Below are 27493 nucleotides of genomic sequence, written 5' to 3'. Positions count from 1 at the left end.
TCCCTATCTGCTAACCGGCGTTCCAGGTCTTGCATTCTGTGGCGTAGCTCTTGCATTATTTTGGCGTGGTTGTCTCCGGTCCCCCAAAGGGGCGTCTCTCATGTGATTGGGTTGCGTTCCTCGGGGGCGACCTTGGATGTTGTCGGGTTTCCGTCCCGGTGGCGTCGCCTCCGGGTACGGCCTCGCAGCCTGTCCCAGTTTGGACTAGCACGAAGTCCATGGACGAGTCCCCACAGACGGCGCCAATGTTCGGTAGGTCGGTTAGCGGACGGTTCGGGTTGAAATCCTCGAAGATGGTAGGGGCTCGTCAGGTCGTGAACTACCGGCCAAGGGTGTGCGAGGTCCCGAGTACTTCGTGTAAAAAGGGGGGTGCCACCTGCAAAGACACTCCGACGCTCTTGTCAGTAATGTGCAGGCGAAAAGGGGTGATGTGATATGTTACGTACCTTGGGGGAAGAGTAAACCTTCCCCTTATATACTGTCAGAGGTAGGCCCAATGAGGACAGGCCCACTTTCTCAGGGACGTTATCCCGCAGCCGTGCATGAGCTGTCCGGGGCGCGTGTCCGGGTTGGTTGAGGGGCGCGGGTCCGGGTCGGGTAGCGCTCGGGTCGGCCGAACCGTAAGGGGTTTGGGCCAGGCCGTAACATTTTTCATTCTCTTCAATAATGAGAATAACTTATTTTTCTCCTTCTCTTAATCTCTTCTAATTCATCAAACCGTTAATATTAAAGCTTGAACAATTTAGGGCATAAAATTTTCTTTAAGGAGTGTCATCATTATTAAAGTCGGGATTGAATTGATACTGGAGATACCAACATGATTAAACTGAAACTCGAGGATACCGCCATCATTGATTGGGTGGGATGGGATAGCACATAATCATCATCTGACATTATGAAAATATTTCTCGCCATATCTACGTACATTCTTTGCCAGTCGACCATTTGTGGTTCTGAACTCAATGGAGAAGATTCGAAGGATGAGCAAAGTAAACTAAAATCATGATATCAAAATAAAGAATCCACCAAGAATTCACCATGAACTCATTGTTACTTAGATATTTTTTTTATTAATGGCTTATTTGTTATAATCTTTTTAGTGGGAGTACATAAAGAGTACATATTATATAAAGTGTAATAACTCAACACATTTTTAAAGAAATTTTTCATTCTCTTCAACAATGAGAATAACTTATTTTTTCCTTCTCTTAATCTATTCTAATTCATCAAACCGTTAACATTAAAGCTTGAACAATTTAGGGCATAAAATTTTCTTTAAGGAGTGTCATTATTATTAAACTCGGGATTGAATTGATATTGGAGATACCAACACAATTGAAGTAAAACTCGAGGATACTGCCATCATTGATTGGGTGGGATGGGGATAGCACGTAATCATCATCTGGCATTATGAGAATGTTTCATGCCATATCCACGTACATTTTTTTGCCTGTTGGCCATTTGTGGTTCTGAACTCAATGGAGAAGATTCGAGGGGTGAGCAAAGTAAATTAAAATCATGAAATCAAAATAAATAATCCACCAAGAATTCGCCATGAACTCATTGTTACTTAGATATTTTTTTATTAATGGCTTATTTGTTTTAATTTTTTTAGTGGGAGTACATAAAGAGTACTTAATATATAAAGTGCAATAACTCAACACATATTTTTAAAGAAATTTTTCATTCTGTTTAACAATAAGAATAATTTTTTTTTTCTTCTCTTAATCTTTTCTAATTCATCAAACCGTTAACATTAAAGCTTGAACAATTTAGGACATAAAATTTTCTTTAAGGAGTGTCATCATTATTAAATTCGGAATTGAACTGATACTAGAGATACCAACACGATTGAACTGAAACTCGATGATACCGCCATCATTGATTGGGTGGGATGGGGATAGCACATAATCATTATCTAGCATTATGAGAACGTTTCTCGCTGCATCCTGCACCTGGGCCAACATGTCTGCTTGCAGAAGACCGCGTAATTCTGATATGATGACCGAATGGTATTGGGAAATACCACAGAAAGCTTCATTCAGGTGATAACTACGTACGTACATTTTTTGCTAGTTGGCCATTTGTGGTTCTGAACTCAATGGAAAAGATTCGAGGGGTGAGCAAAGTAAACTAAAATCATGAAATCAAAATAAAGAATTCACCAAGAATTCACCATGAATTCATTGTTACTTAGATATTTTTTTATTAATGACTTATTTGTTATAATTTTTTTAGTAGGAGTACATAAATAGTACATAATATATAAAATGTAGTAGTTTAACAGATATTTTTAAGAAAATTTTTTATTTTCTTTAACAATGAGAATTAGTTATTTTTCTCCATTTCTTAATCTTTTCTGATTTATAAAAAATGAATGAAAAATTCTATTTTTTTTGTTTGGTTGCTAAAAAAATAAGGAAAGAAAGAAAATTCTTATGTGGGTCTGATAAAATTTTTTTTTCATCTATTACAAATAAAAAACAAAAAGTAAAATGTTATCTTTTGTATATTTACAATATTATCCTTAATTTTATTATTATTAATAATTATCAATATAAATTTAGTTTTAATAGTTTAAATATATTATTATAATAGACATTCACATTTAAACATTGCATATGTATTAGATAAATAATTTAAATCAAATATATAAAATTATAATATTTATAAAATATAATAAAATATAAATAAATACGGATATTTATATTTTATTTTATTGTAAGGGTATTAATATAATTTAATATCATTAAGATTTTTTTTCTTCTCATTTTTTTTTCCATCCAATCAAAAATTTTTTTTTTATTTTTTCATCTATTTTCTCTTCATTCAAACAATACACAAATAATTCTACTCTTCTTTCTATTTTCTCTTCTCTCATTTTTTTTTCTTATTTTCTTTCCTTCTATTTTCTTTCCTATATCCAAACAAAACCTTAGAATTTTTGTGGAAGCTGAGGTTGAGTTATGGAAGCACTACGAGCATAGTTATCTAAATCGAATCAGTAATTAATCCGGTCATACGACTGGATTGGATCAACCGGTGATTCACTGATTCACTCGGTTCACTCGGTCATAATTAAATAAAAATATAAAAATAAAATTAAAATTAAAAGTTAAAACTTAAAATACATGTTTTTACAAATATATTAATAACAATTAAATATTAATTTTTAGATATAATTTGTGACGTAAAAGAGATAATAAATTAATTACTAGTATAAAATACTTTAACAATTTAAACGAACAAGGGAAAGAAAAAAATATATCATAATCAATATATCAAATTGACAAATTTGATATCAATGTGAATCCATATTTTAAAAAAAAAAAAAAAATGAAATTCGTTGAAGGTTACTGTTTAATTATCTTTTGTTATACGTGTGGCCGAATGGTTAAAGAGGGGACGTTGTCCACGGAAGGTCCCATGGACTCGCACGGATCAGGGGTTCAGACACGAATCGACTATAAGCAAGACTGAGCTAGAAAATGAAATGTTTCATCATTTTTTCTTTAATTTTTCTTATTTTATAAAGTAAAAATATGTAACAATAAAAAATATAAATTAGTCAAAATAATAAATATGTTATACTCTAATTGAGAGGTCTTATTTCAAGTTTATAACTAGCACTTTTATTAATTATACATACTGAAAGAAGATTTGGAAAAAAGTATACATCAAATTTATCTCATATCTCTATTATATGTAATAGATCATTAGAAAATAGAAATTAAAACAAACATTGTGCACTTTTTCTTTTTCCAAACAACCACTTGTCACCGAAAATTTAAGCATTTAGCAAAAAAATAGTAGAGAGCAATAAAATTTAAGTCATTCTATCACTCTTCACGATCTTGATGTCTTGGTATGTTACACAAACAAAGTTTTTTTTTTTTTCAATAAATAATTATTATACAAGTTTTATCAGAAAGAACAATACTTTGGATACAAGTTACATGATATCCATTTAGTTTTTGTTTTACTCTAATTAAGTAAAAGGGTGTAACAATTTTTATGAGATGTACTAAAATTAGTAATTAGATGGTATGTTTTTATATGCAGAATATCAAACTAGCCCTTTTAAAGATTTTGGACAAAAAAAGATTATTTATTTTAAGAAATAAGAATTAAACTGATACGTAAACAAAAAGCATTAGATAACTAATTAAACTATATCAATTTTGAAAGCATCAACTTTGAAAGATATGTATATATATCTTTGAAAGCTAACTTAGATGTTCATCTTTCTTTCTTATGCAGAAATGCTAAAATTAGTACTTACAATATGATCTGCATAATATAAAATCAAATTAGGACTTTAAGGATTGTTGACATAAATTTAATCTTTTTTATACTAAACTATGTCAATTTTTAAAAGGATCAAATTAGTCAACAAAATTTTGATAGAACTAACTTGAAGTGAATTACATAGGAAGTGAAGGAGAGGGACAAAGTGGTGCGGCGGATGCGAGAGGTTTACACCCACAGCACCACTGCTAAGGTGCCGAGATTTTGGTCAGATGCATTTCATGCTGCCTATGAACATTTGATGAGTGATGTACCTTCAATCAGAGATGCTGCCATCTCAGAAATGGCTAAGATGTCTATCCAATTTCTCAGTTTGCAGCAGCAGCTTCCAATTCAGCTTCAATCTGAATCTGTAAGCTAACTTATTATGCAGAATAGTTATGAAAATCTTTTTAGCATGCTAGATTCGTATGCAATGAAAATCTATAATATGATTAAAGTTGTAAATTTGCTTGAATGGTTTTGCTGTTCTGTTTTGTTCTGCAAGCTTGACATGCTTTTTTTATTTTATTTTCATTTTATTTTTTCTCTATAATTTTCTATATTACTATTGACATATGAACTTCACCCTTTAACTTACAAGTCCAAAATCATAACTTCGGAAAAATCTATAGAATAATCATTGGATCACACTATTGCTTAGGAAAAACCAAACATGCTTATCATTACTTGCTTGTTCTTAAGACAATGATCAAACATGTGCAGAACATTAGGGTATCAAGGAAAATGAAACAAGAATAAGAAAGTAGCTGATAAATAAAATTGGCACTAAGCAATAACAAGAAATCCTTTTTTTTCCATTGGACTGAATCAACAGCTGTTCTATTCTATATAGGAATCTGTATATCTATATCAATGAATATCTGTATACTCCAGTGTTCCCCAAATTGAATTAGCAAAAGAATTTGGAATCACTATTTAAGTTTCTGAAAGTATTATTTCAGACCTCCTTTTCAGTCCCCACTTGCATATTCAGGACTTGAACAAGTAGATCTGGAGTGTTATGAAACTACTAATCCATGAAACCACTCATCCCAAAAGCTTAAACTGATAGAAGAACGTAACATTAATGATTATATCTCTAACATGGAGAGATGTATCTCCTCCTGCTCCTGGTTATCAGGAGTGTCATAATTGAATTGAAACTGAGGGATACCAAGAGGATTGTCATCATTGAAGGGAATAACAACAAGATTGTCAATGACAGGGGATTGTCAACAAGATTGTCCACCAAGAAAAACCCTAACTGTCACTAACCTTCGGCGAGCGAGCGGCGAGGGAAGCCAAGGAGCCGCCAACGATTGTCGCTGCGAGCAACTCGAACTTGGCGAAGAGGGAAATTTTAAAATAAATTAGTGTAGAGCCTGCGCTTCACGCGCCTCATGTACATAATCTATTTTATTATATTTATAAATAAATTATTTACTTAAAAAAAGTAATACATATTTATGAGAAGAATTAATTTACTTAATATGTAAATTAATTAATTAATTAATTTTTTTATATTAATATTCAATCTGATAAAAAAAGTCAATATATAAATTTTTTTTAATAATGTCTTTTAATATTTTCATTAACATTAATTTACATTTTTTATAATTTTTTTATTTTAATAACTTTAAAAATACATTTTAACTAAATATATAAAAAAATAAGTAAATAAAATTACTATTACGTATAATTATAACTAACCATTAAAATTATTTTTTCTTTATATATTAATAGACTATTATGTAAAGGTGTCAACATTGATAACTTAAAAATTAAAAAAAATACTCTAGTTATTACAAATTTAAAATTGCATCTAATTAAAAAAAATACTCTAGTTATTACAAATTTAAAATTGCATCTAATTAAAAAAAATGCTCTAATTTACTGATAAAATAATGTAGTTACATTTTATTTGATAATATTAATTGGACATACTTTTTACTGGGCATGAATAATATTTATTAGTATTTTATAAATAGACAATATATTCATATTTAGATGATAATAAATATGAGTTTATTGATTCAGTAAAAAAAATTTATTTTCTATCACTTCCAATTTGAAATATTTTTTTAGTGACTTTTAATTTAAAATAGATAATACATGTTTAACTTTTTAATGAAAGAGCAATATATTTTAATAAATATTATTATTTGAATTAAAATTATCATTTTTTACAAAGCAATTACTTAAAATATTTCACAACTTTAATATAAAAAATTTACAAAGTTGATAGATAATTAGATATCAATGTTAATACATAAAAATATATTAATTAAAATCACAAAATAACAATAAAATCTTTTTAAAAAATTTGAGACAATTTTACTATCAATTTCTTACTTCACGCTATTTAAGTTAATTCACTTTATACAGATATATCCAAATATAAAATGTACTGCGATTTTTTATATATACTAGTATATGTTTTCATACTCTATACAGGATAATACATAAAATTATATAATTTTTTTATTAAATTTAAATAAAAAAATATATAATAATTATTATTATAAATATTTTACAACTTAAAAGTATTAAAAATAATTAATATTTGTTTTAATCAATTTGGATTGGTTGAATGACATCTTATTTGTTCGGTTAAGCAAGTATTTGGAGTTCGAATATCGTCTTGTGTGTATAAATAATCCATTAGTTAACGACAAACCCTTAATAAATAGAGCATCAATATGTGTGGTGGATTAGTTGTCCTCGACTTGCTGAGTTAAGAATCCGTAGAAAAAAAATTGTATTTGTCTTTAAAATATATTAATTTTTCATTAATAGCAATACTTATGGACTTTTGTCTTTATTGAAATTTACTTGGGGCAATTTTATTCGTTGGTATCATATTCATTTTTGAAGTCAAAACAATATGATCAACATTGTTACTCGTTAAAACTTCACATTTTATGAAATGATTTTTAAATTTTGGGTACATTTATACATAAAAAAATTATACATAAAGAAAAAAAATGAAGAAGAAAAGAAGAGTTGAAATAGTAAAAGCGATAAAAAATCACGATTCTTATAATTTTGTGTGACCATCTATATATAGTAGACCAGACAACTATGATTATCTAACAAAATTAATTTGTATTTATTACACTCAACTTGAATAAGTAAGAAATTATCTCATTTTAATTTAGTTCTTAATTCACATTATTTGAATTTAGCTCAATATATATGATATGATTTGATTTGATTCAATTATTAATTGAAAATATTTTAATTGTCTATTTTATTCATAGATTTATTATTTTAATGACTAATAAATTAATTAAATTAATTAATTAGTACATACAATAAATTAAAAAATAAATAAATTAGAAAATACTATCAAATCAAATTGATATAAATTATAATAAATTAAATGATATTTAAATATCTAATCAAATCAATTAATTGATATAGTTAGTTTATCGTAATAACTTGTATTTAATGAGTTAAAAGAAATAAATCAAGAAACACTCTCAAAAGCATGCCACGTCAATTCCATCATTAAGTGCAGAAATCCGATTTTTATATAATAGAATAAATTCATAAGAAGTTGAAAATTATAAATGGCCAGCTTTTATAACAATAAATTATGAAAAATTAATGTCCCACACTAAATTCATATTGTTTTCACAAACTGCCATAACCAATTCATTATATATATATATATATTAAATAGAGATAATGACCAAATCAGTACTTGAAATATTCAAACACTGACATTTTGGTACCTGACTATTGTTATTGACAAAATGGTACCTGAATGTTTTAAAAATTTGTCAAGCGTGTCCTCGAGCTCGCTGGAGCAAATCTCCGGTAAACACAATGCTGACATGGCCACCGTATTTTGGTGACATGGCAAATCACCCCCCAAACCCTAAACCTTCCCTCTCCAACGCAAACTCCCCCTCCATCTCCCTCCCCATCGCAGCCCTCCCGTACCCAACACAGCCTCCTCCCATCTCCCTCCATCCCCATCGCAGCCCCCAACACACTTCTCCCTTCCCTTTTTCTCCCATCGCAGTCCCCTTCCCTTTCCCTCTCTATCGCTGTCCCCTTCCCTCTCCCTCCTATCGCAGATCATATAAAGGCACAGATAGAAGCATGCACAACAGAACACAATATCACAATTTAAATTACAATCTATCAATACTATTTGTATTTCTTTCCAAATGTATTACACTATTCTATCAATTACATTAAAAAAAGAAGAAAAAGAAAAAATTCACCTACAAACCCCCCAAATTTATTACCAAGATGATCATGTAAAGCACTCTTATCAATCTCTTGGTGATGGTAACTCTTGCAAACAGTAAAAAAATGTTCTGCACCAACAATCCCACCAAATTCACAATGACCAACACACCCACAATAACCGTGAAAAACTGCAGAAACGAGTTCTGTGTATCAATTGCTATAATAAGCAAAACCAAGGAAATCACAAAGATAAAGTTACAGATGAACATCAAAAGCGTGACCCAGAGGTAAGTGATGAACAAACGCTTGAAGATTTTGGGGATTGTAGAGATGGTGGAAGAAAATGAGACATCTTTGTTGGTGTAGAGGGAAGCAACGGTAAAGACGGCGGCGGCGGTGGAGAGGGGAGAGAAGGCGAAGAGGAAGAAAATGTAACAGGTTTTTGGGGTGTTCAGGAATTGTAGCTCCTCTAGTGCTAGATCCATTATTCCTTCTTCTTCTTCTTCTTCTCAGATTCTCGTTCTGTTCTTCTCTGATCTGAGAGAGAGAATCGAAAGTTTTAGTTTGTAGTTGCTTTGAAAGGATGAAATTTTGAGATATTAGATTGTTGTTCTTTTTTATTGCAGAAATGAGATGAGATGAGATGAGATGAGAGGGAGGGGGAGGAAAGGGGGCTGCGATGGGAGGGAAAGGAAAAGGGAAAGGGGGCTACGATGAGGGAGGGGAAGAGATTAGGGTTTGGAATAATATTTTTAATTACAAATTTTAACTCAAAATAAACTTCTCTTGTCAGCAAAAATCGGTGAACACGTAAGCATCTTACTCGCCGAAGCCATGGTCCAGCAAGCACGAGGACATACTTGGCAAATTTTTAAAACATTCAGGTACCATTTTGTCAATAACAATAGTCAGATACTAAAATGTCAGCGTTTGAATCTTTTGGATACTGATTTGGTCATTACCTCTTATACTAATATTTGATATTTGATACAAAATAAATGAGGTCTCAAAAAAAACTTAAAAAGATTTGAGTTTCAATACAAATCATTACAATTACATTTTGTTGGTTTCCCATACAAAGATAATGTTGCTCTACGGTGTTTGGGTTAGTATGTAATAATGACTGTGGCTTGGTTTCATTATGTTTTGTTTTTTCGTGTTATGGTTTATGCATCATGTTGGGTTTTCTTCTTCGATGGTGTTGGTGCTGTAACTTTACGCCTAATATTTTGATTAGGATTTACCAACATTGACCCCTAATACAGCATTGAGTAACAAGTGACAACATTGATCTCCTACGATTATAGAAAGCACATAGCAAAGAAAAGAATAAGATTTATGTTCATACAAGATGTTACTGAATATGCATGCTTGCATAGTTAATTCCACCTATGACTCCAAATTGAATAGCCAATTAAACAGCTTGCTAGTGTGCCTTGTGAACAACAACAACTTGTTCCCCAACATTCCCTGCATTTACAGCCCCACTATTCCTTACTCTTGTACGCAGCACAAGCAAATATGATAATACATGAAAATGTATATGCAACATTACAATAAGCATCAAAGTTTGGTATATATTACCTGCATGAACATTATTATAGTGACCTCTGGCTTTGGAAGTGACCCACTCAAAAGGCATTAGTCATATGTATTGCCCATGTGCACTGGATTCTTCCTACTCTCACTTTCGGTTATGTCCAAACTCACTTGTCGCATCTATGTGAAGTTGTTTAATAATCTCCTTCCTTTCCAATTTCTATCTTCGTTGTCACTTTTTACGGCCCAGGCTACCGACTTATCGGGTCAGGACCCGACAGGGAGATCTAGACACCAAAACCGACTCTACCGGCCCAACTCATTTACTCACCAAGTCGCAATCCAACGAGGAACCCGGACGTCGGACCGACCCGACAAGGGAGGTGACCCGGGCACCATTCCCCTCTACATGTGGGATCCGAAGTCCGGACAGCTCACAGAAGCTTCTAAACAGGTGGATCTAACTGCAAAGGGCCCACCCAAAATACAAACTATAAATGGGGAGGGACCTACCCCTCCTTCAAGTATGTCACATCCTTACCCTAATTGGCAACCATTTCGTACGGACACTGACTTGAGCGTTGGAGTATCCTTGGCTCCTTGCAGGTGGCTACCCCCTCCTCCCTCTTTTCACCGTCACCCCTAGAGGGTCACTTTCCAGTCAACGCTCCAGGATCAAGTCTATCCAGATTCTCCCCCAACTCCTATCTCTGCCCCAACTAAACTGTAGAAGTCCCGAGGTAACGAATATTGACGTTGTCTGTGGGGAATTTGGCGCAGACATGGAGCGGTTCCCTATGTTGGAGGAGCTCCATGAGCAAGGAGGCGGCCACCTGAGCAAAGCAAGCTCCACGGCTCAATCTCACGAGCGGTCACGACCAGTGTCCCAGAAAGGTCAATTGATTTACACTAAGACTCCCGAAAGACACCCCTTCGGAGGTACGGGAGATGACAACACCAAGATCATGCAAGAACTCAGGCACATAGTATAAAACCTGGAAAGGGAGCTGGCAGCGAGAGACTTCTACCATCACGACCCCATCCTATCCCGCACCCATCTCCCTCGAGGAGATCGGAAAGCCGAGGAAGAAGTTTGACAAACGACGAGGAGAAGGACCACACCCAACAGCCTCCCGATCTAATCGCGGTAGGTCGGAAAGCCGCGAAGAAACCCGGAGAGAGAAGGCCAAGAAACGGCCAAACCTCATCATCATGGGGGACACCCCCTTTCATCCCTGGATCCTCAAGGTCCGGCTCCCGAGAAACTTCGACAAGCCCACGAACATGAGGTACGACGGGACAAAGGACCCCAAGAACACCTGACGGCTTTCGAGAACAAGATGAATTTGGAAGGAGTAGGCGATGCAGTTAGGTGCTGAGCGTTCCCGGTAACCCTGGCCGGCCTAGCAATCTGATGGTTCAACGCGCTCCCACAAGAGTCCATCGCGACTTTCACAGACATCTCCCGTAGCTTTCTAGCACGGTTCACCATACGCATAGTCAAGGCTAAACATCTGATCAACCTGTTGGGAGTCACACAAAGAGCCGGGGAGCCAACCAGAAAATTTCTGGATAGGTTTAACAACGAATGCATGGAAATCGGCGGCTTAACCGATTCAATGGCTAGTCTCTGTTTGACAAACGGCCTACTGAATGAAGACTTCAGAAAGCACCTCACTACCAAACCTGTCTGGATCATGCAGGAGATCCAGAATGTAGCAAGAGAGTACATCAATGATGAAGAGGTTAGTAAGGTGGTGGCATCCAATAAACAGCAGCCCCAAACCCCCTTACTCGGCAGACCGGGTATGTAGACAAACCAAGGGAAGCACCCAAGGAGGGGACCTCGGGGAAGCAACTCAAACCTTTTCCCCGAGAAGGAAAGTTCACCAACTATACCACCCTCACATCACCCATAGTGGAAGTATACCAACAGATTGCCGATAAAGGAGTCCTGTCTAAGCCTCGACAACTGAAAGAAAGAACAGGCGGAAACAAGAACCTATACTGTGACTACCACAAAGGGTTCGCCCACAAGACACAAGACTTTTTTTACCTAAGAGATGCCTTAAAGCAAGCCATCCGAGAAGGCAAGCTAACTAAATTCTCTCAGTTTATAAGGGAGCTGAGGAGGCACGAATGCGAATGCTTGGAGGAAGATCGCAGCCGAGCTGTTAAGCCAAGGCCGGGGCCCACAAAAAGCACTGACAACGTCTCGACGGTTGTCATTAACGTCGTGATAGGACGCGATGCTCCCCCCAAATCGAGGTCGGCAACAAAAAAGGACACCAAAGTCCTAACTGTCTCATCGGGGAGCCTCACCCCCAGAACCAGAGAACCCCCCAAGATATCCTTTGGCCCGGAGGACCAATGGTGCCACGACCTCCCCGAAAATCCACCTATGGTGATTATGGCGATGATTGGGACGGGCTTGGTCAAGCAGATCCTCGTCGACATTGGAGCCGACTCCAATATCATGTTTAGAAACGTGTTCGATGCCATGGGGCTCAGAGAAGCCAACCTTAAAACACACCAACACAGGGTCATGGGCTTAGGCGACAATTACATAAAGCCCAATGGTACAATTTCTCTCCCAATCTGTTTGGGAACCGGGGAAGGCAGGAGGTCGGTAATGGTAGAGTTTGTGGTCTTGAGAGACTCTACAGCCTACAATGTCATTCTAGGAAGAAAGGCCATCAACGAATTCACCAAGTTCCTAATAATGAAATTCATGACAGACAACAGAGCCGTTGGCTCCATCAGTGGAAACCTAGAAACGGCGGTCACTTGCGACAACGCCAGCCTTTTCCTGAAGAAAAAATCAAAGCAAGCATCCGGGGTATTTTTGGCAAGCTTGGACACGAGGGTAGACGACAGGCCGAGGCCCGAGCCTGAAGGGGACTTAGAAAAATTCCAAGTTGGTGACACAGAGGAAAAGTTCACTTTCGTGAACAGAAACCTCCCACACGAGTTGAAAGGCCCCCTCATGGAGGCCATTAAGGCAAACAGCGACCTCTTCACGTGGACCCCGGCTGATATGCCGGGAGTAGACCCCAAGGTCATGTCTCACCGACTTGCCGTCAAACCAGATGCTAAGCCGGTGGCACAACGACGAAGGAAGATGTCACAAGAAAGGGCCAACGAGGTGGCCAAACAGACGGCCGACCTGGTGGATGCGGGTTTCATCAAGGAACTCGAGTACTCCACATGGCTTTCAAATATAGTCCTCGTCAAGAAAGCCAATAGAAAATGGAGAATGTGCGTCGATTACTCAGACCTAAATAAAGCGTGTCCCAAGGATTATTTTCCCCTCCCTAACATTGATGCCTTGGTAGATTTAGCGGCAGGGTACCGATTGGTGAGTTTCATGGACGCGTATTCGGGATATAACCAGATCCCGATGCACCGACCCGACGAGGAAAAAATGGCGTTTATAACACCAACATGTACCTACTACTACAAGGTAATGCCGTTCGAATTGAAAAATGCAGGAGCCACTTACTAGAGGCTGATGAATAAGGTCTTTAATGACCTCATTGGCAAAACGATTGAAGTATACGTCGATGATATCTTGGTAGAAATAGCCGAACCAAGAAACCTAGTCAGTAACCTCCAAGTCGTCTTTGAAGCACTCCGAAAGTATAACATGAGGCTCAAGCCCCTCAAGTGCGCATTTGCCATGGAAGCCGAAAAATTCTTAGGCTTTATGATAACACAAAGAGAGGTAGAGGCCAACCCGGACAAGTACGAAGCCGTCCTTAAAGTGATGAGCCCAGGATGCGTTAAAGACGTGCAATGGCTAGCCGAGAAGCTTACGGCCTTATCTCGCTTTCTCGGAGCCTCGGTGAAAAAAGCCCTCCTATTTTTTAACCTGATGAAGAAGGGGATAGCCTTCGAATGGACACCAGCATGCGAGGAGGCGTTCAACCACTTCAAAAGGATACTCTTAGAACCCCCTGTTCTCAGCAAGCCAAGAGAGGGGGAGCCCTTATTCCTGTACTTGGCGATAACAGAGCAAGCGATGCCAGCTGTCCTCGTCCGAGAAGAAAACAAGACCCAGCAGCTAGTGTATTTTATTAGCAAGGTGATCCAGGGGCGGAGTTAAGGTACACCAAACTAGAAAAAACTAGCCTATGCCATGTTGACCTCTTCCCGAAGGTTAAGGCAATACTTCTAGGGACACGTGATCGTCCTAAGAACTGACCAAACCATCCACCAAGTCTTGCAGAAACCCGACCTAGCAGGCTTAATGATGAGATGGGAAGTCGAATTATCCCAGTACGACCTGTAGTTTGAACCTAGACACACAATCAAAGCCCAAGAAATGGCAGATTTTCTGGTAGAGGTCACAGGAGGTCCTTCTGAGGAAATGAACACACGGTGGAAGCTCCACGTTGACGGAGCCTCCAACCAAGCGTTTGGGGGAGCAGGTATTATCCTTGAGAACTCAATAGGAGTAGCCTACGAGCGGTCAATCAAGTTCAATTTCCCAGTTTCCAACAACTAGGCAGAGTACGAAGCTTTGATTGGCGGCCTGATCCTAGCCAAGGAGGTCGGGGCATCGAGAATCGAAGTCAACAGCGATTCCCAAATCATTCCCTCCCAGGTTAACCGCAGTTATCAGGCCAGAGACTCCTTACTTCAAAAATATCTGGAAAGAGTAAAGAAGTTATGTGAAGACTTCAAAGAGATAATAGTCCAACATGTCCCCAAGGAAAAGAATGCCAAAGCCGACCTCCTCTCCAAACTATCAAGTACCAAACCCGGAACGGGAAACAGATCTCTAATTCAGGGATTAGCAACACAACCTTCATTATCCCTATGTGTAATGCAAACACCAGACCCCCCTTCATGAATGGAGCTAATCCTTCGCTTCCTGGAACACGACAAAATTCCCGAAGACGAGAAAGAAGTTAGGGCGACAAGAAGGGAAGCCGCCAAATACGTTGGTCATACAAGGGCAACTACATAAACGAGGAGTCAACCAACCCTTGCTGAAGTGCCTGGGACCTGACCAAACGGACTACGTCCTAAGCGAAGTCCATGAGGGGTGTTGCGGCCACCACATTGGAGGAAAGTCGTTAGCTAGGAAGCTCATTAGAGCCGGGTATTACTGACCCACAATCATGTCGGATGCACAAGAGTTTGTCAAGAAATGCAAGAAGTTCCAAGAAAACGCCAACTTCCACAAGGCCCCGACAGGAGAGCTTAATTTGATGTTGGCTCCACGGCCTTTCGCCCAATCGGGAATCGACCTCTTGGGACCATTCCTGCTCGGCCTCGGGCAGGTCAAATACCCAAGTTTGGAATTCCAGAGACCGTGGTATCGGATAATGGGACATAGTTCGCCAACAAGAAATTTAGAGAGTTCCTATCCAGGCTAGAAATCGAGCAGAAGTTCTCCTCGGTAGAATATCCACAGAGCAATGGTCAAGTAGAAGCGGCAAATAAAGTCATTATGAAAGGATTGAAGAAACAACTCGATCAGAAGAAGGACTCGTGGGCAGACGAGCTAGCTTCGGTCCTATACTTTTATAAAACGACTCTCCCAGTCATCTACTGGGGAAGCCCCCTTCCGACTCACCTATGGAGTCGATGCCGTCATCCCAGTTGAGGTCAGGGAGCCGAGTCCGAGGTTACTCCTCGGCCGGGGGGGGGGGGTGGGGGGATGAGGCCGTGAAAAAGGATTTGATTGACGAAACCAGGCAGATGGCCCACTTGACGGAAACAGCGATTAAGCAAAGGTTATCCCTGAGGTACAATAGCAAGGTACTAAAAAGAAGCCTTGAAGAAGGTGACCTAGTGTTGCGACGCAACGACATAGGGTCGCCGACCCCAGGAGAAGGCAAACTAGCGGCAAATTGGGAAGGCCCATACAGGGTAAAAGAAGTACTCAGGAAAGGTGCCTACAAGTTGGAAAAGTTGGATGGAAGCGAGATACCAAGGACATGGAATATGGCAAACCTGAAGAGATTCTACTCATAAGACAGGACAACCCGACTTACCGGTTTACTCCTCTTATACCTATTTTCATCTCTCCATCTATTACACCTTTAAAAAATGTCAAATCCATTAGGTTTACTCCCCCCATACCTGCTTACACTCTTATGGCAAACACGTTCCCGATCGGCAGGGATGTAAACCTAGTAATTCGCCTCCTCAGGACCTCTGCCACACAAAAAATCGGATTCGCGAAGCTCTTGCAGGCTCTCCAGAGTAACCCGGGACGACGTGTCCCTAACATCAGAAGTAACTCAGGCGTAATGATCAATCACGTGGGCCACTGGTCGTTGAGCTGGGTTTGGCACGACCGGTCATTCAGCCATACCTACAGTGGGGGCACCACTTAATCAACACGAAGAGTTTAGGAACTCTAAAGAAATAAAAAAGTGGCTACGTTCTCCTACGACACTACCCTACACTATTTCACACTATCCCAAAGCCTAATCAAGAAGCAAAACCCCCAGTGGCACCCCCTCTAAAGAACCACCTAGCAAAAACTATAGTAAAATCTAGAACATGCATAAAAGACAGTTAAGGGAGAAACCAACGAAATAATAAACACAGAAAAGGCAAGAACGGTAAACAGAGGTGACAATTAAAAAGTACGTACCAAAAAGATTTGTAAAAGCGAAGGAATGAAAGGTGAAGAAGATCGAGGAGCAGCAGCAACAAGGGGAAGAAAGCAAAAATGAAAAATGGGGAGAGAGAGGTTACGAAAGATAAAAAGAAAATAAAAGCGTAACCGTCAAGGATAAGCATGAAAAGGCAGGGGCACAACTGTCTTTTCACCCCATTTCGAATCAATCATAAATGGACATTTAATGCCCGGTGCGGAAGCCAAGGCGACACCCCCAAATAAGGAACCTGAGCAGACCACGCGTGGGAAGCACGAAGACCATCAGTGAGCTCCCGAGTTTAGCAGGACCCCATCAATGGCGAGTAAGTCGAATGCACCAGCTCCGAGCCCCAAATCTCGCGGTTGGCACGTTGGAGGCACTGTTATGGCCCAGGCCGCCGACTTACCGGGTCAGGACCCAACAGGGAGACTTAGACACCAAAACTGACCCTACCGGCCCAACTCATCTACTCACCAGGTCGCAACCCGACAGGGGAACCCGGGCGTCGGACCGACCCGACAAGGGAGGTGACCCGCGCACCATTCCTCTCTACACGTAGCATCCGGACAGCTCACAGAAGTTTCTAAACAGGTGGGCCTAACCACAAAGGGCCCACCTAAGATATAGACTATAAATGAGGAGGGACTTGCCTCTCTCCCAAGGTATGCACATCCTTACTCTAATTGGCAACCATCTCGTACGGACACTGACTTGAGCGTTGGAGTGTCTTTGCAGGTGGCCACCCCTTCCTCCCTCCTTTCACCGTCACCCCCGGAGGGTCACTCTCCTGTTGACGCTCCAGGATCAAGTCTATCCGGATTCTCGCCCAATTCCTACCTTTGCCCCAACCGAACCATAGAAGTCTCGAGATAACGAACATTACTCACTACTTTCTTATCTTTTCATTTTATAGGCAAATGCATGCTCGCTCGGGACTCTCACACGCACCCTTCACTCAATTCTACCTCTAAAAAACAAGAGATCTATTTTAATTTAGTTCTTTTACATTAATAATAAAAATTACAAAATTAAAAACAATACAATCATAACATAAAAAGCCAAAGAAGAGAATCTATCCACCTTTATCGTAAAAGAAATGCAAAGTTGGTTGAATATATATTTGATCTCTAATCAAATCACACCCACGTACGTACATGAATTGGATGAGGTGCTAGAACTCTTCGATGAATATTTATGGATTTTGGTAGACTTGGGCTTATGGAAACTCATATAGATTTGGGCCTAATAATTCACTAAATAAATAAAGTGTCCGTAACAATTTGGGTTGGTCGAATGATCAGTTCACTCGTCCGTTTAAACAAGTGTCAAAAATTCGAATTCCGCCTTATGCATGCACCAACTTATTGGCTGGCGACAGACCCTTAAATGGAGTTTAAATCTGCGACGGATTAGTTCTTAACTTATTGAACTAGAGAATACCGTGGACAAAAATAAAAAAATAAATTAAAGTGCCGGTGTAGTGTGGTGTGGTGTTGTAGGCTCAAAGACACGGAGCTTGCGTAGGCAATTTCGCTTTTCTGAGTTACTCACATGGATTGCGCCCTGTTGCTTTAGAAAGCCATAATGTGGATCCCTTCTTACTTTTGCATAATTATACTTAGCTCATATTGCCTATGCCCACCTCAAAAGTTAGAACCAAATTTCATATCCCTTAACAATTTCATAATTTATTTGTTTTTTCAACCTTATTATGAATGGATTATAAATAAGAAGAATATTATTTGCACACTTCCAAGTATAAATGTTTATCTAGGTACAAATCAAATATAATGACGAAAAAAATTAACAAGTGAAAATCAAATTCCATTTTACTCTTTCAGTATTTGGATTTCTATATCGAAAATCGTATCCAAATACATTATTGTTATAAGCTTCAAAATATATTAAAATTTGAAACATTTACCAAGCCAATTGGTCATGATAATTGCTTCGAGCTTTATGATTTGTCACTCATTCATAAGAAAAGAGTATGAAATGTTCCGGAAACTCTGAAGCTTTCACAATTTGGCATTCAAATTTACCACTATACATGTGAGGTTTATTAATGTCTGAATAGTGAATTCATTTGGTATCTATGCACAAGAAAAATTTTAAACATGTAAAGAAGATATCCAGGTTATATCTATGAAGACTAGCAGATTCCATAGAAGAGTCAATAGTATCTTGGACGCTGAGGGGTATTTCCAGGATATGGTTTGTAATCTGGGAAACTTATATCTGGAGGTCTTAAACTTGGTTTTGGTATTCCGATTGGGGAAACTGAATCTGAAATGTAACAGAAAGCAATGTCAATCATATTGCATGATAATACGAGGAGAAGGAGGAGGGGAGTTGAGGGGGTAAGCAACTACCGGGTGTGGCTGAGGATGGAGTTTGCAGGTGGCGCTGGAAACCGCTGTTGTCATTGTAGGATCTATGATAATCAAAAGGCATCGTAGCTGCATTTGAAATTGGGAAGGCTTCATTTGCTTCATTTCTGTTAATGGGATAACGTCCACAAGGAGAGGGTGCTCGGGGTACAGGGGGAATTTGACTGCCTGGATCTACTTCGAAAAATGAATTCATACTTCCATGATGCTGATCAACCACATGAACATTTGTGTTAACCTATGAGCATGTATACCAGCTACAGAAATCAGCATTGTTGCCTCAAAACAAATAAACAAGATGGATAACAATACAATTTATTGTGTATAAAACAGATAGATCCAACTAACTTGACTGGGCATCCGGTAGTTGGATGGATAGATCTGAGAATGAATGCCTTGTCCGTGATTAACTCCCCCTGAACCAAAGAGCACCAAGTGTTACAATCATTAAAAGCATTAAATACAAAAACATACTCCATGGTAGAAAATAACAGTATGTTGACAAAAACCTGTAAAACTTTCTTGGTTTTGCAAAGGAGAACCAGCAAGTGAATGAAAGGAATCACTGCACTGTAATTGCGATGAACTACTGTTTGATATAGATGTGAGATCCTGCTTCGTCTGATCTAAATACATCTGAGACTCATCTCAGTTCAGTTCTACAAACTTAACCTTCAAATGAAATAAAGCTTTAGTCAAAATATTTACATTTAACACCAAAAATATGTATAGGCTGTTACATTACCAAATATCCAAAATACCTGATCAAAATACTCATCTGAATTAGGCATATCCATGCTTTTTGGAAGAACATAGTTAGCTGCCACATCCATAACAAAATAGAACATAATAGCCAAAAAAAGATTGTAAGTTGGGAGAAATGATGAACATAAAATAGGCAGATAAAAAGTAGAGAAAAAAGTAAGATGTGAAAGTACCAATTATGTTTTTCAGAGAATCAGGTGGCACTTTTTTTCCTGTTTCTTTAAATCGTTTATCACACCGCACCTTGAGCTCTTCTGGATTTGGAAATACAACAACAGCAATCTGCATTGAACATAAAATGATATTACAATCAGTGGAAAATTTAACTTTTAGGATGCAACCAAAGATGTAGATCAACAGCTACCTTTTGATAGTCAGCAAATGGCTTGAGCTTATGCTTACGTGCATTTTTGTGAACATTTGTTTGATCAATTATATAATTGCGAGGAATAATAGCTGCTCTCGTTAGCAGCACATTGAATACTCCGGTTACTTGATCCATCAAGCGATCAAATCTTTCACCACAGTCGTTCAACTGCACACAATTTTTTGAGTTAAGCACAAATTAGAGACAGAAGAGAAGGATATATCAGTGTATCATTAACCTTCATCTTATCAAGAATCAACTTTGTTCCAAGCAAAGCATAACGCTTTTCTGGATGCTCTTCCACCCATTTTTCTGCCCATGTAGTCTTCCCTGAAGCAGGCAAACCCACCATCATTATCACTTCACAATTGCTTTGATCAGAAAAGGCAGGTCCCATGATGATGTTTCTGTCCTCAATAGCAGAGGCCCAAGGTTTGAACCCTTCTTGAGGAACAAGTCCATCTTCAAGGCTGAACTGCATCTTAACCACCACATTTTTTAACAGCACATGTGGAAAAAGTGCTGATTTCCACTGTAAATCTTCCACGGGAGAATCCACCACTCCAAGACCTAAAGGACTAGGGAAAAAATGGAGTGCAGTTCCCAACCATTTACCATTCTTGGAGAAACCAATTGAAGCCATTGGCTTGCCTTCAAGGTCAATACAGCATACTATTGTATCACCAACACCAAACCTCTTACCATAATCTGAAGATTTTTCTTCATGTGAAAACTTTCCTGTCCCATCATATCCGAAGCTGTATTTGGTCTCCCCAAGTTCCCCAAGCATATCATCCCCTCTAGATATACCAAGCCGGCAAATATGCCGCTCCTCAAAGTCGGTGTCCTCCATCGGAACCTGCTGCAAAGAAACAATTTTGCACCCGAAACAATATCTTCCTGTGGTTATTCCAACGTTAGCTCGGGCACCAGACCAACAATAAGCAAACCCCTGATCATGAAGTCCATATCCAACAAGTCCATCGGATTCCACATTGAAATCTAGCAACAATTCAATTTTCAGCAACTTAGTCATCACAAGCAGAATGCTATCAAATCAAATGCAATAACTAAAGAATGCAAAGATTTTTACTGCACATTAGGAAGAAAGAAAACAACAAAATACTTAACTATCGTGCACTTATTTCTCAGACATCACAAGCTGAATGTAATCAAATGCGAGTGACTAAAGAACGCACATTAGAAAGAAAATAAAAAATAAGATAATCAAACATGCATGTATCATGCACTAATACAAATTATCAACTCAATCATACAATCCAGAGCAAAAACGGGAATATTCATGTTGGATTCACAAAACCCTAAGCAAAGTTCTTCTCTTTTTAACTAAAGGCGGCATCTTTAAGGGAGCCAAGAAAGATGATCGTGGAAGATAGGATTGAGAATTGAATACCCAAGTCGCAATCAGCTTGATTGAGAACAACGCGAGGAGAAGAAACGAAATGACGAGGGGTCATCGTGTTCGTGGAGTTCGGTATCCACTCCTCCCACAGTTGGCGCTTTGTGGAAGCCATTTGATAAAAGAGAGAGTCTCTTACTCTCAACTCTCAAGACTCACACTGCAACGAAGAAACAAGCGCCAAAAGCCATCGACAGTTGCTGCTTTCTCGCCTCTACACTCAAAGCATGCAAATTCCAAATCATTATATTTGGGTTTGGGCTTGGACTTGGGCTTTCTTCTAAATTTTTGCATAATTGTATCAAGATATATGGCCTTTTATGTATCTCATAAGCACGCTAATTTGTGCCCAAGCGAGAAAAGACCCAACATCTTTGATCTCATTTTCACCACTTCTCTCCAAAATAGCTCGCTGCATTAGCCATAAATGATAAATCAACAACCAGTGAACCACACACCATCAGCGCCACTGGGCAAATGATTCGATGGTGTTTAGGACCATTAGATGATTCTATAATAAAATATATTTTTTAAATTTTTAAATAATTATTAAATAATTTTTATTTAATTTTAATTATAAATTAATTTTTTATATATTATTTAATTATAAAATTTATTTTTTATTTTATAAATTATTATTTTATTATTCATCTATCATAATAAAAAAACAAAAAGTAATAACGAATTAGATCATCCATTAATCGTAATAATTTTTTGGCAATTCTAATCGATTAAAATTTTATCTTTAATCCGTTACATCGTATAGGATTGTGAAATCGTATTTCTTATAAAATCAATCGATTGGATTAATAAAACAATCGATTGAATTTCAGATTTCCCATAATTCAATCGATTGGAATTTAGGTTTCCACAAAACAATTGATTGAATGTTGGACGACAGTATGGTTTTCTCAAAAATCAATCTATTGTAACTTTTACACAATCGATTGAACGATGATTAGAATGTGGGTTTTTTCTAATTCAATCTGATTGTTCATATTACCTAATCGATTGAAGGCTTCAAAGCAATATGAGATCTCACAATTCAATCGATTGGTTGTGTTACCCAATCGATTTAAGTCTTCAAAGCAATATGGATTTTCATAATTCAATCGATTGGTTGTGTTATCCAATTGATTGAATTGTGTACTACGTTATATGTTATGCCGTTCTTAATTTTTCTATTCGTGTTTATAAATTATTATTTTAATATCCATCTATCTTATCTTTAAAATTCTATCTTCAATTTTTAAGTTTTTATTTTAATTTAGATACTCTAATCTTATCTTTTCTTTAATATTAAGGTTATAAATTGGTGAATGCAAAATTTTCACCCTCAACCCAAACTCTTTTTGCATTTTTAGTTCTGGCCATTTTGGGGATATTGATTCGGTGGGTTTTGTAGGGATTTGGATGAGGATTAATAATATGTATGTAGTTTAGAGTGGATGTTGATGAAATTGGAGAAGAAGAAGAAGAGAGAAGTGTTCTGGATTTAGAGAGAGGAGAGAGGTTATGTAGAAATGGAGGCTGAACACGGATGGTTTATCAGGTTTAATATATAGCGCATGTCAAAATTCAATCGATTGTATTATCATACCAATCGATTGAAGGTAGGAAAAAACCTTATTTATGTCACATTTAAATCGATTGAATGCTCATACCAATCGATTGAACTGGAAATTACCATTAATCGCGTACAAACTTCAATCGATTGTATTATCATACCAATCGATTAAACTTTCATATATCATTCTAATAGCGTAAGTCAATCGATTGGGTGACAGAACCAATCGATTGAATTAACTACACCCAGATTGCTTTGATGATTTCAATCGATTGGGTAATGTTGATCGAAAAATATTCTCGATCAGAATAAATTGATTCGAAATGAATCAGGAAGGTTTTCTCGAAAAGATAAACGTATGAGCATGAGGTTGGAAGTGATCAACATCGATTTTGATTTCGATTATTTTGTTAATCGAGTGAGTCTGATCGAGTAGAAGATTCGATTTGAGAATATCGAGTGAGGTATTCGATGAACTGATCGAATAATTATGGAAGCGGAAGAGTTAGTGGCTTCTTTCACACGAGGAAATCATGAGGAATATCTACAATCACGCGGCGGGAACGGTTACCAAGAGTGATTGCAGTTCAAATTTGTATTTTCGTATTTAATTATAATTAATTGTAAATTAATTGTCAGTTATGTAAGATTAGCCTATAAATACTAAGAAGTGATAGGGAATAAGGGTTGGAACTTTTATTCAGAAAAACACTCAAGCACACTCACATCCCAGCGAATTCCTAAGTCTGCAATTGAGTTATCTTTTCTGTAGGGTTCCTTCCATCTCCATCTTTCTTTCAATTTACTTTTCTGTAAATTTGACTTTTCAAGTGAATTTATTTATCAAGTGTTCTCTATTTTTATTGTTCAATTTATCCTTCTGCATTTCAAATTTCTATGTCAAAGTCCTTCGATTCAGTCAAAGGCACTTCATTGTTTTTTTTTTAATTTTAATGCAAGTCTTTCTATTTTCTACACGTTTAATCTTTGAAAACTTTAACTTTCACATTTTCTTTACCAATTTATAAACCTTCTTTATTTTTATTACCAATACTTATCTAATAAAAGATACTTTGATGCACTTTTAGAAAACTGGTACTCACACAGAGGAGTAGGTTTCGCTCCCAGACCACTAGATATCGAACCACCATCGATTTGCTAAAAAACGACAAAATAAATTGGCACGCCCGGTGGGACAATTTTGAATCGAAGTGTGTCAAATAAATCTTTTTTCAGTATTTTAGTATATGCGATTACGAAGTGGAAGGATGGTTCACATGGCTGATGAATTATCAAATGTGAATGGTGGTTTGTCCACCAGTGATAGCATACCAGTGTCCGTGCAACAAGCCGACGTATCTTCACGTTCGGAGGGTGCAATCGGAACTGAAAGTATAGTCGTTACGACTATTCAAACTGAGAATGTTGGACGTAATATTCGTCCACGTGGTCCTGTGCCACCATATCAACCTCCATTAACCGCTGGTTGGCCCCCTTATGGTCTTCCTCCTAGTTATACCCCACCGGTGGGTGGTTTTGTGCCGCCTGTCCGCTTTGGGAATGTGAATGGAGTGAATAATGTTCAAAACCCACAACAATATTCTGAGTATTCTCGTGATTATACTGTGGGCTCCACTTCGAATGCTGCGAATTCAATGGCAGTATATCGACAACAAGTGGAGGAAAGTCACCATGATTTGGTCAATTTATTGACTCAGCAAATGACTACAATTCTGAATCCCATGATGGCTGATCATTAGTTAAAATTCGAGCGTCGTGCTAGACAAGTCGAGAGGATTGCTCGAATTGTTGATTATGATAAAGGTGAGAGGCATAATGCCAGGGGAAATAACAAAGGAATAGAAAATATTTTTCAAAATAAAAACAATATTCCGAATCGAGAAAATTCTCACGTGGTTCTCCGAGGTCAGAATGCTGATGACTTTTTAGCCAGATTGCGTGGTGGTGAATGCTATCAAGTCACTAAAATTGTAGAAGAAGTATTGAATCGGGTTGGTATGAATGTTGGTTTTATGAACCAACCACATTTTGTGTCTTCTTTTCCTCAAGCGGTACAAATGGCAGAAGTGCCAAGAGGGGTGAAAAATCCAAAGATAACTACAAAATTTGCTAGTAAAGTTAGAGAATCAACTACTGAACATGTTGCTTGTTACTTGGTTGAGATCGGAAATTTGGCTAATGATGAAAATTTGAAAATGAAATTTTTCCTTCGTCATTGACGAAGAATGCATTTACTTGGTTCTCGAATCTTAGACCAAATTTGGTTACAACATGGAATCAGTTAGAAACTGCTTTTCACGCTCAGTTTTATCGAGGTGAAATGAACGTAGCGGTTACCGATCTAGTGGCTTTGAAACGTGAAGATGGTGAGACCATTGATGATTATTTAATACATTTCAAAAATGCTAGAAGTAGATGCTATGTGTCATTACCTGAAAATGAGATAGTGAAAATAGCAACTATGGGGTTAGGATTCTATATGCGCAGAAAACTGCTTAATGTGCATATTCCCGATTTGGCTCATCTGGCTGAAAAGGTTCGACAGACCGAACTTATGAAAAAAGAAAAAGAAAAATATAGGAGTGAACAAAGATCGAAGAGTAAACCTTTTACTCGAAAAGAAAAAGTTGTTTATGTAACAATGGAGTCTTCCGAAGAGGAATTCGAGTTCGAAACAGAAATCGATTTGGCTGAACTTAAGAAAGGCCCTCTATATGTTTGATCTTTGTTGAAGAAATTACCAAGTAGTGAAAAGTTGAATGATTCAAAACTAAAAAGTGGAAAGAAATATAGTTTTGATATTTCGAAATCTGATCAGATTTTCGATGTGTTGCTTAAAGATAAACAATTAGTTTTACCTGAGGGTAGAACTTTGCTTTCTGTGAAAGATTTAAAAGGAAAACCTTATTGTAAGTTTCATCAAGCAACAAGTCATTCGACTAACAGCTGTGTCCGTTTTAGGGACTTGATTCAAGAAGCAATAATGGAGGGAAGATTAAAATTTGATGATGGCAAGAAGGAAATGAAGGTAGATGTAGATCCCTTTGAAATTGATGCCAGTTATGTTGAACCTTGCTTTGGAGTGAACATGGTGGGCATGTCCTACGATTTTGATGTGGCTCTTGATGATTTTGAATCACAGGTCAGATTAGTATACCTTAGGATAGGGGATGGTTTGCTGGACTTTTTGGTTCAGCAAAAGATCAAAGACCGAGACATATCTCTGCGTCCGTGGTGCAATGCTGTTTTCGATGCTGAAGCAGCAGCGATCTTTGAAAAAGAAAGGATGAAGAAGGAGTTGGCTCATAGGGAAGAGCAGGTGCGCCAGAGGCAGCCAATCAGGCATATGGAGGGCTCTAGTTCAAAGACTCCTTAGGAGAATGTATCTACACCCTTAAGCCGTTCTCAGGCTATAGGTGTTCAGTGGATTAGGAATTGTCAGGAATTCCAGAGACATGAGCATTTGTATCGGTGTAATCCACAGTGGGGGCATCGAGCACCTTCCCGAAATCAGTATTCCTACTATCGAGGTCGTGCTAGAGGTTACCCACGAGGAAGAGGAGGAAAGAGAAGTTTCAATCAGAATAAGAAACTTTCGATTGAGATAGGCAAGGAACTAAGCAAGGGGGCAATGCCTTCTGTGCATTCAAGAATAGTTTTTCCTTCTGATAGAGAAACTTACCCTAAAGAAATTTCATCACCTGTTAAGATGGAAAAGGGCAAAGTAGTAGCTCAATCTTCTCGAATCGATAAAAACAAAGATGTTGATGTTGACGAGGAGTATTTCAATGAAGGAGATGATGACATGGTTGGGACAATTTCAATCATTCCAACTGAGTATTTAGGGGAGTATGAAGGTAACCCCAATGAAGATTATGATTCGGAGGATGAAGAAGCTTTTTCTTTCATTCGGATAGAGGATGAGCCAGGTTACTTTTTACGGCCTACTGAGAAGCAGATGTCTCACCTTCGCCCACTTTATATAACAACTACTTTAAGTGGGATAAAGGTGAATAAGATTTTGATTGATGGAGGCACTGCGATCAGTTTATTGCCAGAAAGGATTTAATTAAAGTAGAGAAGCATCCTGATCATTTAGTCCCTACAAACATTACTGTGACATATTTTAGTGGGGCTTCGACTCCAGCCAGGGGGTTGGTGACTCTGACTGTAAAGGTTGGCTCATCTGAGCGTAATACTGTCATTGTGGTGGTCCCTTCGAGAGCGAGTTATAACGCTTTGTTGGGGCGAGATTGGATACATGGTGTGGGAGCTCTTCCTTCTACAGTGCATCAAAGTGTGCTTTTATGG

General features: G+C 37.8%; 1 protein-coding gene across 1 annotated transcript; it reads right to left on the bottom strand.

Moving 5' to 3' along the window:
* Positions 1–18553: 18553 nt before the first annotated feature.
* Positions 18554–21791, bottom strand: LOC112786692 (uncharacterized). The gene is made up of 9 exons (XM_025830060.3): positions 21589–21791; positions 20413–21176; positions 20172–20342; positions 19981–20089; positions 19804–19862; positions 19552–19714; positions 19391–19458; positions 19025–19280; positions 18554–18938 (listed from the first exon to the last, which is right to left on the bottom strand). Exons 1-6 carry the CDS (start codon positions 21707–21709, stop codon positions 19691–19693), a joined length of 1248 nt encoding a protein of 415 aa, XP_025685845.1. The 5' UTR covers positions 21710–21791; the 3' UTR covers positions 18554–18938; positions 19025–19280; positions 19391–19458; positions 19552–19690.
* Between the last annotated feature and the right edge of the window lie 5702 nt (positions 21792–27493).

Source organism: Arachis hypogaea, chromosome 20, assembly GCF_003086295.3.
Source record: "Arachis hypogaea cultivar Tifrunner chromosome 20, arahy.Tifrunner.gnm2.J5K5, whole genome shotgun sequence".
Lineage (NCBI taxonomy): Eukaryota > Viridiplantae > Streptophyta > Magnoliopsida > Fabales > Fabaceae > Arachis > Arachis hypogaea.
Note: the sequence above shows the minus strand (reverse complement) of the source record. Positions and strands in the feature narration are given on the sequence as shown.